This window comes from Saccopteryx leptura, chromosome 4, assembly GCF_036850995.1.
Source record: "Saccopteryx leptura isolate mSacLep1 chromosome 4, mSacLep1_pri_phased_curated, whole genome shotgun sequence".
NCBI lineage: Eukaryota > Metazoa > Chordata > Mammalia > Chiroptera > Emballonuridae > Saccopteryx > Saccopteryx leptura.
The window spans coordinates 210,969,906-210,987,750 of NC_089506.1; the positions used below are offsets into that span (position 1 = coordinate 210,969,906).

Here is a 17,845-nt window from a genome sequence, read left to right on the forward strand (position 1 = left end):
GTGAGACTGGATGCTTCTGGGCAAGAGGGACACCTAGTGGTATAGTTTTCCTTGCTCAGGAGTCTGGAAGCACAGCTTACCATTTCCCTGCTCTCTGCATTTGGAAAAGAAACAGCCTGGTGCGGGACAGGACACACGACTAGTGTTTCTCAACCCCTCGGAGCCTGTGCCCTCCCCTGCCAACTGCACATAGCAGTATGTCCAGGTTACCATGGCGAGTGGAAGAGATAATGGCCAGGAAGATACAAATGTCCTTCCTGCTTGCCCTCCGAGAAGGTGGTCATATATGGAAGGAGGAACTTGTCTTCCCTTTTGTATTTGTGTGGGTTTATGTGTCCCATTCTGTCCACAGAGCAGGTGCCTCCACGAGGTTATGTTACCTTCAACAGCAGTGATGAGAACCCCCTGGGAGGCGGGGGGCTCTGCTACAGGGATGTCACCTCGCCCATCAACGACCGGGATGTGGAGAGCAGCAGCAGCAGCAGCCGGGGTACGTGTGCCACCCCCACCCCATCCCACATGCCCAGCCAGGGGCTTTGTCAGGATTAGAATTCCTGTGTGCTCACCCCCACCCATCCTGCCAGGGCTTGGGTGCTGTAAGGAGTCTCTCCAGTAGAGATGAGACAGTGCAAGACATAGGAGGCCTGGCTTTTTTCTTTTTTAAAAATATTTTCACAGAGACAGAGAGAGGGAGAGGGACAGACAGGAAGGGAGAGAGATGAGAAACATCAGTCCTTTCATTATTGCTCCTTAGTTGTTGATTGATTGCTTTCTCATATGTGCCTTGATCGGGGGGCTACAGCAGAGTGAGTGACCCCTTGTTCAAGCCAGCGACCTTGGGCTTCAAGCCAGCAACCATGTGGTTACAACTATGATCCACGCTCAAACCAGCGACCCTGCACTCAAGCTGGTGAGCCCGTGCTCAAGCTGTATGAGCCTGGGTTAAAGCTGGCAACCTTGGGGTTTCGAACCTGGGTCCTCCATGTCCCAGTCTAATGCTCTATCCACTGCACCACCGCCTGGTCAGGCAAGGCCTGGCTCTTTTGAAAAGAGTCAGACACTCTGGCCTGGGCATAGGAGAGAAGCTTCCAGCCCTGTGTTTCCATGTGGGATCTGAGAGAGTTGTTCCAGGCAGGTTTAGCTTTTTTTTTTTTTTAAGATTTTATTTTAGAGAGAGAAGGAAGCATCAACTCCCATATGTGCCTTGACCAGGCAAGCCCAGGGTTTCAAACCAGCAACCTCAGCATTCCAGGTCAACGCTTTATCCACTGCGCCACCAGAGGCCAAGCAGATTTAGCTTCTTGATTGGTGAGCCCTCAGGGAAGTCTTTGTTCTAGTATATATATATCATTCATTCAGCAGCTGCATACTGAGTGCCCTGGGTGCCAAGCACTGTTCTGAATGCTTGGACTTACCAGCGAGCAGAGCAGACAAAAGCCCTGCCCTTGTGTGTGGGGGGAGGGCTCAGGCCAGGCAGGCACGTGAGACAGAACACAGTTGATTAGGGAGTTAGTGAGCCAGTGCCCTGGATGAAAGAGCTTAGGCTCTGGGGAGTCCCTTGAGTGAGCCCCGGAGTCAGTCGTCTTGGTGTTCCCCGTTGTCAGAAGAGCAGGCCCTGTGCGCCCACCGCGGGGCTGTGCAGAGCAGCAGCAGTAACGAGGGCCTGGCGAGAGCCCCAGGAGTGAGCAGCGAGGCCTCTGTGGAGAGCAATGAGGTAAGGCCTCCCCTTATTTATGTCTCATTGCCCCGCCTTTTCGGTGTCATGGGGGATGCTGAGAGTTGGTTTGAGATGGGCAAGTCTCATAACAAGGACTTAAGACATGCCTGTGCTGTGCTGTGATGCACAAGGTCTGGGCCACCCTCTTGGACTGCCTGGGTTTAGGTGACCTCCGTGGAAGGCAGGTGAGGGAGTTTCAGCTCTTACCCACCTTCGTAGGGCAGTGGCACAGACCGGGAGTAGAAGCTGGAACCATGGGGCAGAGAGCAGTTTGGGTGCAGCGTGTCAGCTGTGAGTCCTTCAGTATTACTTTTTTTTTTTTTTAATTTTTTAAAAATTATTATTTTTTAAATTTATTCAATTTAGAGAGGAGAGGGAGAGACAGAGAGAGAAGGGGGGGAGGAGCTGGAAGCATCAACTCCCATATGTGCCTTGACTGGGCATGCCCAGGGTTTCGAACGGTGACCTCAGCATTTGCAGGTCAACGCTTTATCCACTGCGCCACCACCGGTCAGGCCAGTGTTACTTTATTTTTTGAGCAGTCCTGTTGTGGTTGTTGGATTTATTTAGTAAGGTATTTATTTGTCCAAGGTTTCACAGCTCATTAGTAAGCACTGGGATTTGAACCCAGTTCTAGCTGACCCGGGGCTCGTGCACTCGTCCTGTACACTTTCTTTTTCTTCCCATTCTTATACCCCTTTCTCCTTTGCCAACCAGCAGCTTATTCTCTACATTTATAGATTTGTTTCTGTTTGTTTTCTGGGAGTTCATATATAAGTGAAATCATACATCTTTCTTTGTCTGACTTATTTCTCTTAGCATAATATCTTCTAGGTTATCCATGTTGTTGCAAATAGCAATATTTCATTCTTTTTTATTGCTGAATAATATTCCATTGTATCTATATGTACCATTTCTTCTTTATCCATTCATCTGGGTTTTTTGTTGGTGGTTGGTTTGTTTTTAGAGAGATGAGAGATAGGAAGGGAGAGAGGGAGGAGAGAGATGAGAAGCATCAACTCATAGTTGCTTCACTTTCACTGTTCCTTGATTGTACATCTGTCCCTTAACCAGGGGCTCCAGCTGAGCCAGTGACCCTTTGCTCAAGCCAGCGACCTTGGGCTCAAACCAGCGACCATGGGGTCATATCTGTGATCCCGTGCTCAAGCCAGATGAGCCTTTGCTCAAGCTGGCAAACTTGGGGTTTCAAACCACGGACTTCAGTGTCCCAGGTCAATGCTTTATCCACTGTGCCACCAACAGTCAGGCTCCATTGTTTAGTTGAATACTTAGGTTGCTTTGATATCCTATTAGTAATGCTGCAGTGAACATAAGGGTGCGTATATCTTTTCAAATTAGTATTCAGATAAATACTCAGAACATGGAACCATTAGATCATGTGGCAGCTCTATTTTTAATTTTTTCAGAAATCTCCATACTGTTTTCCATAGTGGGTGTACCAATTTAAAGTCCCACCAGTAGTTCATGAGGGTTCCCCTTTCTCCATATTCTCACCAACCCTTATTGATGTATTGCTGATAGCCCTTCAACAAGTGTGAGATGATATCTCATTATTTAATTAATTTATTTTTGAAATACTTTATTTATTGATTTTACAGACAGGAGAGAAAGGGGAGCATGGAATGGGAAGTATCACCTCATAGTTGCTTCATGTTAGTTGTTCATTGCTTGCTTGTTGTATGTGCCTTGACCAGGGAAGCCCAGGGTCTCAAATTGGCAACCTTGGCATTCCAGGCCAAAGGTTTATCCACTGTGCCACCACAGGCCAGGCTATTTATTTATTTATTTTTAGTAAGAGAGACACAGACAGGAGGCTAGAGAGATGAGAAGCATCAGTTCATAGTTGTGGCTCCTTAGTTGTTCACTGATTGCTTCTCATATGTGACTTGACCGGGTGGGGGAGCTCCAGCTGAGCCAGTGACCCCTTGCTCAAGCAAGCGACTTTGGGCTTAAGCCAACGACCTTGGGCTCAAGCCAGCAATCATGGGATTATGTTGATGATCCCACACTCAAGCTGGCAGCCCCACACTCAGTCTGGTGAGCCTGTGCTCAAGTTGGCAACATTGGGGTTTTGAACCGAGAACCTCAGCGTCCCATGTTGCTGCTCTCTCCACTACACTACCACTGGTCAGATTCATTATGGTCTTAATGTATATTTCCCTTATGATTAGTCTTTCGATGTTAATTTAAACAAACATCTCTTGCCACAGGATTCAGATAATGCACACAAAAGCTCATTTCGCAAACAAACTAAAAGTTACATGAAGACCAGAAATCGCTACAGCAGCAGTGACAACCAGTGGCCTCCCAGCACTGGGACTTCCAGGGAAGCCTGTTCCCCAGACTCTATCCCCCAGACTGAAAGGTTTCCCTATTCAGGACCCCAGGTAAGACCCTTTGTGAATCTGGTAGTTACTCTTAGAAAGAGAGCACTTGCTATAATTTGTGAGGCATTTATTGTGACTCAACTCAGAGTTTGTCTACTCAACATCGAAAGCCCTCTCCTTGGAGGACATGTGTTGAAAATTTTTGCAGGGAAATGTTTTTACTTATTTTTAGCAAAGAGAGACAGACAGGGACAGACAGGAAGGGAGAGAGATGAGAAGCATCAACTTGTTGTAGCAGTTTAGTTGTTCATTGATTGCTTTCTTATATGTGTCTTGACTGGGGGGCTCCAGCTGATCCAGTGACCCATTGCTAACTGAGTACAGATTTCAGTGGCCATAGACCAAAAAGAATACAGACAACAAACCCCAAAGAGGGGGGAGAATTGGATCTCTAGAGTTGCCACATTAAAATGTCCAGTTTTTAGGCCCTGGCCAATTGGCTCAGTGGATACTGCATCAGCCCAGCATGCAGATGTCCCAGGTTTGATTCCTGGTCGGGGCACATCTGCTCACTTCCCCTCCCTCCCTCCCTCTTCTCTCTCTCTTGCCTTCCCATAGCCATTGGTCTCAAGTGGTTCGAGTGTCCGTCCTGGGCACTGAGGATAGCTCAAGTTGGTCCGAGCGTCTACCTCAGGCACTAAAAATAGCTCAATTGATTGAAGCATTGGCCCCAGACAGGGGGTTGCCAAATGAATTCTGGTTGATGTGTATGGGGGAGTCTATCTTCCCTCCTCTCACTTAAAAAAAAGAGAGAGAGAGAGAATCTTGAAGGAAGAGAAGTGATTCATCATTCCCAAAGGAATCTCAATAAGATTTTTTTTTTTTTTTTTTTTTACAGAGGCAGAGATAGACAGGGACAGACAGATAGGAACGGAGAGAGATGAGAAGCATCAATCATCAGTTTCTTGTTGCGCGTTGTGACTTCTTAGTTGTTCATTGATTGCTTTCTCACATGTGCCTTGACTGTGGGCCTTCAGCAGACCGAGTAACCCCCCGCTGGAGCTAGGACCTTGGGTCCAAGCTGGTGAGCTCTTTGCTCAAGCCAGATGAGCCCGTGCTCAAGCTGGCAACCTCGGGGTCTCGAATTTGGGTCCTTCCGCATCCCAGTCCTACGCTCTATCCACTGCGCCACCACCTGGTCAGGCGGAATCTCAATAAGATTAACAGCTAATTTTCCCATCAGAAACCATGGAGACTAGAAACACATTTGATGACATATTCAAAGCAGTGAAAGAAAAATAACCAAGAATGCTATATCCTGCTGGCTCACCAGCTTGAGCACAAAGTCACCGGCTTGAACCCAAGGTTGCTGGTTTGAGCAAGGAGTTACTGGCTCGGCTGGAACCCCCACTCCCACCCTGCCCCCATCAAGGCACATGTGAGAAAGCAATCAATGAACTAAAGTGCCACAACTCTGAGTTGATGGTTGTTAGCAGTCCTGCCCTACAGGAAATGTTAAAGGTATCTTTCAGGCTGGAATGAAAAGATAGTAGACCACCCAAGCAGAGAGAAAGAATGAGGGGAGGCTTGGGCTCTCTATAGTCAAGTCACTGTCCCTCTGCTGAATTTGAGGGGGGGTAGCAGAGCTCAGCTCTCCCCCTTAAAAGTGACCTCACAGAAACACACTTCACAGGAGAAAAGTGGCTGTGCCTTGTATAGTGGGCCTAAGTTTGTCGCTATGTCTTTGTGACCTGCCCATCCTCTGATCTGCCCTGGCCTCGCCCTCTAGGACCTTGCCACGCTACTGGAACAGATTGGGTGTCTGAAGTACCTGCAGCTGTTCGAGGAACAGGATGTGGACCTTCGAATCTTCCTGACCCTCACTGAGAGTGACCTGAAGGAAATCGGCATCACGTGAGTCCAGCGAGGCCATGTGTGGCTGCATGACCCTGTTTCAGCCAAGTTCTGGAGCCTGCTGATGTGGCAGCTTCCCAACACAGGGGTGGAAAGAGCAGAGCCAGCCGTCCTCCCGCCATTCCTACAGCTGCTCCTGGCTTAGGTGCAGATGGCGGGGTTCTGTGGCTCCCCACGCTGGCCCAGCTGACAGTGCTACATTCAGGGCACCCAGACAGTTTCTGCCTGTTCCCTTTTGTGCCTCCTGCATTGGCAGATGGTCATCCATAGCCTGGAGCTGGCCGGCTGAATTCCATTTAGTGAAAGCAGCAGCCCACCTGGGACGAGGACCAGGTAGTGGGGGCAGCCCCCGATGAGGTCATCACTGCATACAACCCCTTGTTTCTGTCCTCTGCTGCGGGACTCCAGGGCCACTCTCCCGCTTCAAGGCTGGGATCTTTCTTAGGGTAACCATCCTGATGAAAGGACGGTCCACAGAACTTGTAAGCACGTGGCAAGTGCTGACCTGAGTCCTTCTCTCATTTCCGCCTCAGGTTGTTTGGGCCCAAGAGGAAGATGACTTCTGCCATCGCCCGCTGGCACAGCAGTGCCCGTCCCCCGAGCGATGCCCTGGAGCTGGCCTACGCCGACAGGCTGGAGGCTGAGATGCAGGAGCTCGCCATCCAGCTGCACAAAGTAGGTGGGGAGAGCGGCGGGGGACGTGCAGGAATGGCAAGAGGGGTGTCTGGAGACACCCCTGCGGAGGACACAGTGGGTGACAGGACAGGAGGGCAGGAAGCTCTGCAGCCCCTGCCCTGAAGGGGAGAGGCAGACAGTCCCACAGGAAGAAGGCTCAGGAAGTTAGGAACATCAGGCAGGAGGTCAGCTGGATGCAGGAGAGACAGGGTGAGGGCAGAGGACACCAGAGTGCTCACAGGAAGGGACCCAAAGCCAGAGGAGCTCTGCCATTGCAGGAGAGAGGGACAGGGAGACACGGAGGATGGGTAGGGTCGGGTCTCAGCTGTAGGCAAGATGCCTCCTGCACCCTCGGCCCACTTCCCATCTCCCCTCTCCCCCTTCCAGCGCTGTGAGGAGGTGGAGGCCATGCGGGGCCAGGTGTCCCAGGAGCAGGAGCTGCGGGCTGTGGTGGAGGGTTGTCTCCTGGAGCAGGATGGCGCCCGCAAGGCTGTCCTTGCCCAGCTGCAGGAGACCTGGGCCGCTGCCCAGGACGCTGCTCTCATCCTGGACCAGCTGCGGTGAGCAGGCACCTGCGCCCGTCCCAGTTGCTGCAGTCCTCACCCAGGACTCGCCTTCAGGGTCTCCTGGGGTTCTCCCTGCTGCCCCTCCATTCCACCCTGCCTGATTTCCCTGCAGAGTAGACCAGGCAGAAGGGGAACCCTGAAAATCTGCATACTGCACCCAGCTCTTGGGCAGAGAGCTTGTCAATGTGGGTGGGTGCCTGAGGGGTTTGCCAAGCCCGGAAGGTGGCTGCGGGGACAGGGCAGAGCTCCACCTCCCACTCGGGGCAGGGGGGGTGTCTGCCATCCTTGCCCTCTGGGGCCACGGAAGGCAGTTGCCAGGCCTCTGCCCTCACCGGCACTTGGTCTTGTGTCCTGCAGAGCCTGTCAGGCTGAGCTGTCAGCCCGAGTGAGGCAGGACGAGTCCCCTCTCAGAGCCACCCTGTGCCCAGCCCTCCCCACAGCTGGTAAGGAGAGCAGCGTCCCGGGCCAGGACTGGGCAGAGGATCCCAGACTGGGTTTGACCACTTCCCTCAGCAGTTACCATACTCCAGGCTCCCTTGCAAACACAATTTAGGACTCTAGGGTGAGGGCACCCTGCCCTCCCTAGCCCATTTTTTTAATTCTGTCCCTCCTGGTGGTGGGAGGCAGAATCCTTGGGCCGTGGCTGACTGCTCCCAAGACCTCAAGTGACTTCTGCAGCCTCCAGCTGGAGCCCAGGCTGGGCCCATCCCAGGGCACAGCCTCACAGGCCATTGAACCTCACACTTCTATTCCTGGGACCAGGCCCTGAGCAGCCATTGGTGCTTTGGCCAACAAGCAGAACACATTTTGATGTAACGGGTCATGCAGGCACTGACGGTGGGTCTGGTCGGAGCAGCTCAGGACTGAGGCCGGGCCTGTGAGCACAGACCCCAGGCTCACTGCGCTGTCTGCCCCCCAGACTCCAGAGGCTGGCAGGCCTCCCTGCAGTCCCTGAGCTTTCCCGAGCTGTCAGCAGCATTGGAGGATCGGGTCCATGAGATGGGTGAGTCTGGGAGGACCGCCAGTGACCCTGACCCCCCACCCAGGGACCAGACTCAGAGGAGCAGAAAGAAGCCTGTTTGCTCAGACCCCTAGGGCAGCCCCACGGCAGCCTGCTGACCCTCCAGGTCATCCGTTCCTTGTGTCCCCCAGGGCACCCCTGTTCTCACCGCTACCCACACTTGCAAAGCAAACTCTGCTCCTCTCCTCATCCTCAGGGCGAGTGCTGTGCTCAGTGACCCAGGGCTTGGAGAAGCTGCAGCTACTAAACAGGAAAGAGAACTGGCGGGAGCCTTAGTCTGAGGGACGGTGAGTGTCAGCTGGCCCCGGAGCTAAGCTGGGACAGCAGGGTCTGCTGGGAACTGAGGGAACGCCCACTTCAGTCCTCCCTTTCTCTTCTCAGAGTCTGACGTCGGGTGACTGATCCACCCTGAAGCTGTGTGCCCAGAAGACAGGAGGGCAGGAGCGGGCAGTTGCAGTAGCCCAGGCCACATGGGCCAGAGGGCCGGCCCGGCCCGCCCAGGAGCAGCGGGCAGAGAGGCAGGACTGGGCTGTGGCTGGTGCCAGGCGGCAAGGCCCCCCTAGAGGCAGGACGAGGGCCTCGCCCAGAACCCGTTGGTAAGGCCCACCCCAGTCAGGGTCTTGGAGAGAGTGTGTCCATGTACACTGCAGATGCCACACTCGGGTCTGCCCTTATGGCTAAGGACTGGGGCACCTGGGTGGCATATGTTACTTGCTGGAAAATAAAATGTAAGATCAGCTTATAAGGGGCTCAGTTCCAGTCACACAACATGCAGTATTGGCAGACGTAGGAAAGCCACGCTAAGACCTCCAGCCCCAGTAACCTGCTGGGGCCCAGGCCGCCCCTGCCAGGACAGAGAACACTGCTTACAGTGAGGCTGACCTGGGGACCCTCCTGCCCCACCGGGCCCTGCAGCTAGGGCCACTTCTTCTCAGTAGAAGGTACCTGGGGAGCCAAGCGCGCCCCCCCCCCCCCCCATGCCCCAGAAACTAAGAGAGGAGCAAGGTACGGGTGTTTTATTTACAAAGCGAAGTGCTTTTGCCCAGTGTGGCTGCTTCAGCAAGGCTGGGAGGTGGAACAGACGCCCAGGCTGGGCTGGGAGCACCACTTTCCGTAATAGGCTGGGCAGGCACTGCAAAAACTTGCCAGCAGCTTTGTTGAGAATTTTGCGAGACATAGGGCCATAGAGGAGACTGTGGGTGGTGACTGTCCTGCCTGCGGTGGCTCTGCTGTTGTCGTTCTGCATATTCGGCGGGTATTTCCAAACCAGCCCCAGGAACTGCCTGCAGACCATACTGGGAGTGGAGAAAAGGAGGCTTTCAAAGCACAGGCAAGAGCAGCAGCCTGAGCCCGAACAGGCAGAGCCACCAGGATCAGAAGAGGCCTCTTGGGGACGGTTTCAGCACAGAAGCCCCCAACCAAGCCAGTGGCCCAGAGAGGTCTGTGGTTGGTAGTGTCACATGTAAGTGGGGAAGTGGACAGCAGCCCCACCCGAGACACGAGGACTGCAGCAGTTTGACTTTGAATGGTGCCCAGTACTTTTGGACCCAGCCCTGTCCTTAAGTCTCCAGGTAGTGGGAGAAGAAAGGGGATGCCCTTCTGTGCCCAGCCCTGGGCATGCAGTCGGGACCAAAGAACAGAGTAGCCAAGGAGTCACTTCACTGTCCCTTCAACAACTCCATCTACAGCTGGGCCATGGCCCTGACTGTCCTTGGGGACCAAGCCCCAGTGGGGTAAAGTGATTTTGAAGCTTCATCCATAGATCACACAGAAAAGGAAATTAACCAATTAAAGCAAACAGCCAAAATGAATAGTACAGCATCCTACCCAAACTGGCTCTTCTCTAGGCCCTGGAGCTGGCACAGAGGGCAGGAGCAGGAATGGGTCAAGTGTAACAAAGGCGTCCTCCGTGAGAACCACTACTCCCTGGTCTGAGTGTGTGTACCTACCCACTTGGGGAGTCAGGCAGCGTCAGGGCCTCCACCAGCCCATGAGACTCAAAGAGGAGGATCTGAGCCCCCAGATGGGTGAGAATGTCCTGAGTCTAGAGAGCCAGGCCCAGCACCACAGGCTACCCACTGACCAACTGGGCAGGGCCCAGCTAGCCCTGTGACTGCCCCAGGCAGTGGAGATGATGGGATGCCCATTTGCCCCGTACAGTCAGAAAGGGTCACAAACACGCTAGAAAACACTCCCACAGAATTTCAGGGCCCACTCTCAGCTCATGAGCACAGACAGCCAGGGGGTGACAGACACGTGGTACAGGAGCCACCTCAGGAAGAAGATGGGAGCAGCTTCTCCAGGGCCTTTTTCTGCTTCTCAGTGGCTGCAGCCACAGCCTCAGCCAGCTTCTCCTCGGGCATCATCTTGAGCGCCTTGAGGGCGAAGAGGAGCTGGTATTTGGCTGTACTGATGAAGGCGTTGCTCAGGAAGTTGGGAAAGCCACCAACTCGGTCCTTCTGGGTGTAGAGCGGAACCCGCACAAGACCCAGCACCTGCACAAAAAGAACAGGGTTGGAGCCAGGCCCCACACCAATAGCACAGCCCTTGCAGAAGGGACCTGTGAACTGCTAGGCCAGGGAAAGGAAGCCGGGTTGCCAAGGACAATGGGAGACCAAGGCTGGGTCTGCTAGGCAGAAGCCAGCCCGCTGCTTTGGAGTGGTGCAGCCCTCCCCTCCCCAAGCGAGTTTCAAGGCCACCTCATGCACTTAGCACCCTCTGCATCCTCAAGTTCCAGCCTCATTCGCTGGCACAAAGCCCTCCAGCCCGCACCCCATGCTCCACTTCTAGCCGGTGAACCCCAAGCACACTGTCACTCCTGGCACCTCCAGCCCGTAACACCCCCAAATCACAAGAGCCTTCAGCCCCCACACAGTGAGGTCCCAACCTCCTTCATTACCAGCCCGACAAGTCCCCTTTTCAGCTCTTCAATTTCCCACCACCTCGAGCAGGTCCCGCACCATCCCAAATCCCAACCAATCCCACTCCCCACTCCCAGGATTGGCAATGGCAGGCAGCAAGGCAGATGGAACACAGCCCCGAGGGGGCCCCGGTCTCCCACCCACACCTCAGCCCGGCAAGGGGACCCTCAAGAGGACGTGTTACCCATCGATGCCTTCCGCGGGGCCAGAGCCAAAGCCCGGGGTGGGGGGCGGGGCCCGGGCGGCGGCCCCACCTCCAGGCCGTGGTCGCGCGAGTGCACCGCGCTAATCTCCACGGCGTGCAGCTGCTCCAGCGTCAGCTGCCGCGCGTACAGGTGAGCCACGACGCGGTGCGGGCCCTCGGTCAGGTGCGAGCTCAGGTAGTCGGCCTCGGTGAGGCGCAGGCAGCCCAGACCCAGGCCCAGCACCCGGTTCAGTCCGTCCTCCAGGGACCAGAAGCGCCGGTCCACGAAGCCCCCGGGGAAGCCCAGCAGCCCGTCGAAGCGCATCTGCATCTACAAGGGAGCGCCGGGTCACGGGCGCGGGTCCGAGCGGCGCCCCGGCCCCCGTCCGCCCGCCCGCGTCCTCACCAACACCGAGAAGCGCATGGGGATGCGGCCGAAAAGCTGCCCGGGGTTCGCAGCGTACAGCATGGCGTGGCACGAGTGGCTCCAGCCCGGCCCGAGGCGCATCGCCTCCACCCGGCTGATTTGCTTCAACTCTGGAACCGCTGCGGACATCTTGACTCTGCCCCCGGCACTCGGGGCCCCTCCTCTTATGTGCGTGCGTTGACCCGCCCCCGCAGCACCTGACCAATCCACAGGCAGCGTGCCCCTCTCCGCCAATTGCAGATGCGTATCGGGACGGAGCCCACCATGACGCACAGACACGTCGTTGAGAGGCGCAAAGGGCGTGTGCAAAGGGAGGACAGGTGCGCCCCTCAGCCTGCACCCAATAGCTGCGAACTCCGAGCGGTCGCTCAGCCCGTGGCACTCGAAAACCACAATGCCCAGGATGCAACGTGCCAGCCGCGCTCTTGGAGGTCCGAGCTAGACCTCAGGGGCTAGGGACGTAAGGCTTCAGGCCTGTTGTGCGCGGAGCCTGCAGGCCGGGGATGGTGAAAGATCGGGGTTCAGACTGCCCGTCGAAAAGAAGGCAGCACGTTGCCCTTGGCGAGGCCGAGTCGCGTGCCCTACCCTAGCGCATCCTTGGGCACGTGGACGCCTCCTGCCTCCCCCAGAAGGACTCTGCTTAGTCCTGCAACCAGAGAACACAACCCTTCCCTGCAGGCACACCAACCCCACAGTCCTGGGCACCTACAACCCGCGAAGTACTCCAAAGGTCACTGCTGCTCTACCTGACTGCGTAACAGCACGAAAGAAGGGCCTGGTGGGGCTCCAACTGCCCCCCAGTCCGAGTCCACGCTCAGCCCTGACCTGCGGTGGATAGTGAAAAGCCCTGGGGCTCCCTACACTCAGTTGGCTAAGGCCTGAGTGACTTAAGTACCAAGCTCCCAGCCCAGTGCGCCAAGTATCTTCCAAATCAGGGATCATATGCCAGGTACTGTTGGAGGAAATGGGGTCTTCTCAATTTCCCGAAGAGAAGAAAGAGGACGTGGGCTCATAGGGGCAGGACTTGCCTAAGGGCGCTCTGTAGTTGGTAATAGAGCCAGGATACTACCCTAGATTTTCGCTGTCTCTTACTAAGTATCCACAACAGAAAACCTCCTGCCTTCCACCTCAAGTACTTGACCCATTGTGCAGGAGAAAAGTTGCAGGGTTCCTGAGTTCTGGTGCCACTCACTCCACCAGCTAGCCAAAACTCCCATTTGCCTCCCCACTGTGAGCATGGGTTTGCTAATTGAAGAAACTCGGATGAGTGCCGGGGCACAGTCTGGGGAGAGCCATGCAGTGAGGTCAGGGTGTGTGGCAAGGGGAAGGCTACCCTGAACAAGGCTGAGCAGATGAGAGAGGCGGGAGAGGGCAGGCAAGGGTTGGTGGGATCCACCAGAAACTCACATTTGGTCCCTGTGTGTTCTGTCAGGAGGTATGCAGGATTAGGATCCAGAGGAAGACTCTCCCTGTGGTCCTCGCCAGAGTCAGGGCTCAGAGGGGGTAGCTGTGGCTGACAGGAGGAGGCCGGGTCCCAGGGCAAGTAACTGTGTCTGAAGGGGAGAAGTCACGGAGGGGAAGGGCCCATAAAGAGAGGGCCGCGTGTCCAGGCTGCAGGGCGTGACCCACACCCAGGGCCAATGTGCAGCACCGAGGAACGGCACCCTGCGCCCGACTCCTCCCTGACACCAGACATTACGAAGGAGATGGGTGTTTGGGGGAAGTAAGGAGATCCAGTTTAGTCCCTGTAAGAACTCATCTGACCCTGAGCACCTTTCTAAGCAACCTTTCTACCCACACTAGGACCATGCCAGACCCAGAACACTGGTTCCATTCTCGAGTGCCTGAATTAAAGGGGCCTGTGGAGGCAACTTGGAACTGTGTCTGCAAAGGAGCTGGGGGCCCTGCTGACCAGCGGTGGTACAAACAGCTGCCTGGGCATTCTGGGGCATCTTCTCCCTACTGGGAACCCACTTGCTGGAAAGGGAAGACAAGTCAAGCAGAGTTCCCAGTCAGATTCCAGCATCATGGCAGTTAAAACTGCCCTCCAATCCATTCCACACATGACATCTGGAATGAGTCACTCCCTTCCTTAAACACCTGTTTAGAATAAAACTCTGTCCCTACAAGGTCTTGCAGTATCTGCACCACATCCCCCAATTCCGATGCTCCGGCCACTTGCACTTCTTTCCACTTAGTGGACACCCTAGGCTCGCTCCTCCTTCCGGGCCTTTGCACAGACTGTACAAGCTACATGGGTGCTCTTCCAGACCACGGGTTAAATTAAGCCCCCATGTGACTCCATCTTGTCATCTGCTCTCTTCCTAATACTGTAGTAACCGAATCTAGGAAGACGTGGATTTACTTGTGCAGATTCACTGACTAGAACCAGCTCGCAGAGGCCTGAACCCCGCCCATCTTGCCCTCTGCTGGACACGGTAGGTGCTCAGGAAACATCTATGGGATAGGTCAGCAATGCAGATGGGGACTGCAGCAGCCTCTCACAAAACTGGAGGCCGTGGGCTTCTTTTCTACTTGCTCAGAAGACCAAGCTGAATCCCCACGAACCCTTCGATCCAGCCCAAGAACCAGGACAATGGGCATGGCTGTAACCAGGAGCATCACACATGGCATCTCACGCTGCCCTCACTCCCTCCTGGAGTCAGACCTCACTGATGAAACACACAAAGAAATGAGGCTGTGGCCACAGGCTGGTGTTCAGACTGCTTGTGAGGGTGTCAGGGCCACCACTAGCCACTCAGCAGTCCTGCCTCCTGACCATGACCAACAAACAGCCAGGGTCCTGCAGTGCTGTGTGCAGAAAGGAGTGGACAGGATATTGCTGCATGATTTTATTACTATAAATATACAGTAAAAACGAACAAAAACTAGCCAATAAGAATACATCAAATGATAGCACATGTAAGTCCAGGACAGGGCAGTCTGCTTCCTGTCCTTCAGAGTACTGGCACCAATGCCAACGGCGAGGGGCCAGGGTGTTGGCGGGTGAGGAGGGTGAGGACAGGGAGATGGCCAGCCTGTGTGTGTGTGCATGTGTGCACCCGTGAGCACACCAGTGGGCGGGAGGGGAGGCGGGACAGGGAGCCAAGCGACCAGGGAAGGTGGCCTGAGCATGGCTGAGAGCTGTGCATAAGACAGCGCTCTGCTCACAGGCCCAACTGCGAAGAGAACGAAGACCCCACTGGACAGAGCCCCCAGCTGTGCAGGTGCTCCGTGGATGGCTGCTGGCCGCCCAGAACCATCCCCTTCCCAAGGCAGCTCCTCGGGAACTGAACCGCTCTGCTTCCCCGGCCCCCGGCCCCCGCGAGGCAGCCTGTGCACCATGCGCCAAGGCGGGGTGCCCCCTCTGCCTCTCTGGGGCACAGGTGGTTTATCCTAAAGAAAGATGAGGCCGCCTCAGATGGGATCTGCCACAGGAGACGCCACAGGAGCCCCAGACAACAAACAGAAGAGAAACACAAAGGGACATTTAAATGGCACAAAGGAAGCAGAGAAGTTGCCCAGGTCCCTCCTGGGGCGGGTGGACCAGCGGAACAGAAGCCCCTCCACCTGGAGGGGGTCGGAGGATGTGTGCAAAGCCACCTCTGAGAAGGTGCAGGATTGGAGCGGGGCCACTAGACCAAACATTGCCAACAGTTGCACCTGCAGACCCAGACCCACACCCAGACCCCAGGCTCGAGCGCCTGGGCTGCCCAGAGGCAGGGCCTCGGGGCAGGGATGCGAGCTATGGGAGGCAGCCTTGTACCAAAGTGCCCGAAGGAAGGGGAAGCAACAGGGCACAAAGCAGCAGTGCCAGCCAGGCCACACACAGGGGCAGGGGACAGGCACCGTTTCCTTCATTGTCTGTGACTTGGATCCCACTTCCGTTCCTTCCCCGACAAGGCCCCCAGTAATACCTCCTGTGAAGACAGTACTTCACCCATCAATAAACCCTCTCCTGCCAGTCTGCTGAGTTCCCAGGGAGGTACCCTCTACCTGGGTGACCCAAATAGACGCTGGGGGCCTGGATAAAGTCAATGTGGGACATGTGGGTCACCAGCCCCCAGCCCCAGCCCCTCAGCCAACAAGGCATTTGGGGGAACCCCAGAGCTCAGTGCCTGAGACAGAAAGGGGTTTTCCTTCATCTTGTACCATTTACAAATACAGAGACCGCAGAAAAAAGGGTTTGTCAGAGGGGACAGTCCACTGTGCTCTCTTCAGTCAAGGGTGGCAGGCCCCTCCGAGCTGTGGCTATGATGGGTGTGCAGATAAGAGAGGCCGGGGCCTCACTGGAGTCTAGACAGCCCCTCAGCAGTCTGGTGGGAGCTGAGGGCTCCATGCTGCCAGCCAGTCAGGCTCTCAGAATGGAGTCAGGTTGGTGGCCCCGATGTCAGGACTGGAGCCACCGGGCAGTTGCTGGGTGGGGCCCGTAGTGGTGAGGCTTCGGGGCATCTCCACAGAGGTGGGCCAGCCTGCAGGTGGGAGGAGAGGCAAGAGGGTCAGGCTTGGAAGTCATCCCCCCACCTGCTCCCTCACCCGCCAGGCTCTGGGTTCCCACCCACTCCCAAGCCCGGAGGGCAGGGCCACACGGCACCCTCCGCTGTGTACGCGTGCCTGTGGTGGACCCGAGGCCCGGAGCACCCCAGCCCCAGGTGAGTGAGCAGGGTGTGAGCAGCAGCTGCAGCCCTGGGACAGAACAGGGCGTCTGGGGCTGCTGACCCCAGTGTGTCCTGCCCTGACAGCGTCTGTGCTCCTGGAAACTGACCAGCCCCTGTCCACAGCTTCCCGACCAGGTTAGGCTGGGATTCATTCAGCCCCAAGAGAAGTGAGCAGATGGGGACTGGGGGCACAACCGGTGCCAGAGCAGCCCAGGAGTCCAGCTGGCCCCCCGAGAGGCCTGTTGTTACCACAGTCGCCTCCCCAGTGCCAGGAGGGGCTGGGTCTGCCCCCACCCCAGGCGTTTGGGTGGGGAGCCGTGATCTGGGGTTGCACAGTGGAAGGACCAGCACACCTCTCAGAGCTGCAGAATGCACGGCCACCCCACAGGTGGGCTCCACGGGCCTCTGCAGACCAAGCCTACTTCTGCCAGTGACTGCCTGTTTTCTTTCCTCTCTCCTTTATTTCCTGTCTTTCTTTTTTTTTAAGAGAGAGAGAGCGAGAGAGAGAGAGAGCAATGAAGCAGGAAGCATCAACTCATAGTAGTTGCTTCATGTGCCTTGACTGGGCAAGCCCAGGGTTTTTAACTGGCGACCTCAGCATTCCAGTTGACGCTTCATCCACTGCGCCACCACATCAGACAGGGGACTGTTATCTTAGGAGCTGGGGCTCCATGCAGGAAGTCGGCTCTGCCATTCAGCCTGCAGGTGAAATGTATTCTCTGCAGCTTGGGCTGGCCTGTTCCCTACTTCTACAAGTTTTACCTAAACTGCAACACTCAACATCTTCCCCTGGGGAGGCTGGGACCAACCATAAAAGTGCCGGACCATTTCAGTAGAGGGTAAGGTTTGTCAGAAGAGATGTGCAAGGGGGACGAGAGGTTTGTGGGAACATAAGAGCAGCTGTCAAAGCAGGTGGACAGACAGCAAAGCCTGGGCTCTGGGCTGCCGGCCAGGAGGGAGGCCGGCCTCCGGACCGTCTTCCAGCTGGGGCTGCGGGCTTTGCTGCCTGGACAAGCCAGGGTCCTGTTGGAGCATTCCATGCCACACGTATCTGGGAAAACCTGGGCCACCAAAGGTACCAGGTTCTCTATCACCAGATTTCTCAGCGGCACTAATGTCACCTGAAGAAGGGGGAGGAGGTCCCCAACACATATGGCTCATTTCTTGGTGGTATTCCTAGAAGCACCTTCTGCAAAATGTCTATTTGGGTCACCCAGGTAGAGGGCACCTCCCTGTCAGGTGAGAAGTCAGCTTCATCGATTCCCAGCCAGGGCACACAGAAGAAGCGCCCATCTGCTTCTCCACCCTTCCCCCTCTCCTTTCTGTCTTTCTCTTCCCCTCCCGCAGCCAAGGCTCCATTAGAGCAAATTTGGCCCGGGTGCTGAGGATGGCTCCATGGCCTCACTTCAGGTGC

General features: G+C 55.7%; 3 protein-coding genes across 16 annotated transcripts in view; 1 reads left to right on the forward strand and 2 right to left on the reverse strand.

Moving 5' to 3' along the window:
- ANKS3 (ankyrin repeat and sterile alpha motif domain containing 3) overlaps positions 1-9,101 on the forward strand; it is a 33,272-nt gene extending 24,171 nt beyond the window's left edge. For 2 of the 9 annotated variants that reach the window (XM_066382719.1, XM_066382717.1), the window contains exons 8-17: positions 353-490; positions 1,605-1,714; positions 3,949-4,125; positions 5,855-5,979; positions 6,513-6,654; positions 7,042-7,214; positions 7,578-7,663; positions 8,140-8,223; positions 8,438-8,528; positions 8,603-9,099. In XM_066382719.1, the coding sequence (XP_066238816.1) occupies positions 353-490; positions 1,605-1,714; positions 3,949-4,125; positions 5,855-5,979; positions 6,513-6,654; positions 7,042-7,214; positions 7,578-7,663; positions 8,140-8,223; positions 8,438-8,517 (1,115 nt within the window). In that variant the 3' untranslated portion in view covers positions 8,518-8,528; positions 8,603-9,099. Of the gene's footprint in view, positions 1-352; positions 491-1,604; positions 1,715-3,948; positions 4,126-5,854; positions 5,980-6,512; positions 6,655-7,041; positions 7,215-7,577; positions 7,664-8,139; positions 8,224-8,437; positions 8,529-8,602 lie in introns of all 9 variants that reach the window. The other 7 variants (XM_066382723.1, XM_066382721.1, XM_066382718.1 and 4 more) reach the window with 6 other exon arrangements.
- Positions 9,102-9,242: 141 nt separating this feature from the next.
- On the reverse strand, positions 9,243-12,045 carry NUDT16L1 (nudix hydrolase 16 like 1). Of its 5 annotated transcripts, none has more exons than XR_010751168.1 (4): positions 11,753-12,036; positions 11,347-11,677; positions 10,514-10,736; positions 9,243-9,536 (listed from the first exon to the last, which is right to left on the reverse strand). XR_010751168.1 is itself a non-coding variant. In XM_066382688.1 (4 exons), the coding sequence occupies exons 1-3, from the start codon at positions 11,900-11,902 to the stop codon at positions 10,515-10,517; spliced, it is 633 nt and encodes a 210-aa protein (XP_066238785.1). In that variant the 5' UTR covers positions 11,903-12,025; the 3' UTR covers positions 9,243-9,536; position 10,514. The 5 variants fall into 5 exon arrangements, 4 of the variants coding, with proteins under 4 accessions (XP_066238785.1, XP_066238783.1, XP_066238784.1 ...); XM_066382688.1 differs by having other exon boundaries at positions 11,417-11,677; positions 11,753-12,025; XM_066382686.1 differs by having other exon boundaries at positions 9,243-10,736; positions 11,753-12,037.
- A 2,565-nt stretch (positions 12,046-14,610) lies between these two features.
- MGRN1 (mahogunin ring finger 1) overlaps positions 14,611-17,845 on the reverse strand; it is a 52,753-nt gene continuing 49,518 nt past the window's right edge. For both annotated transcript variants that reach the window (XM_066382690.1, XM_066382691.1), the window contains one exon: positions 14,611-16,245. In XM_066382690.1, coding sequence (XP_066238787.1) covers positions 16,133-16,245 — 113 coding nt within the window. In that variant the 3' untranslated portion in view covers positions 14,611-16,132. The remainder of the gene's footprint in view (positions 16,246-17,845) is intronic.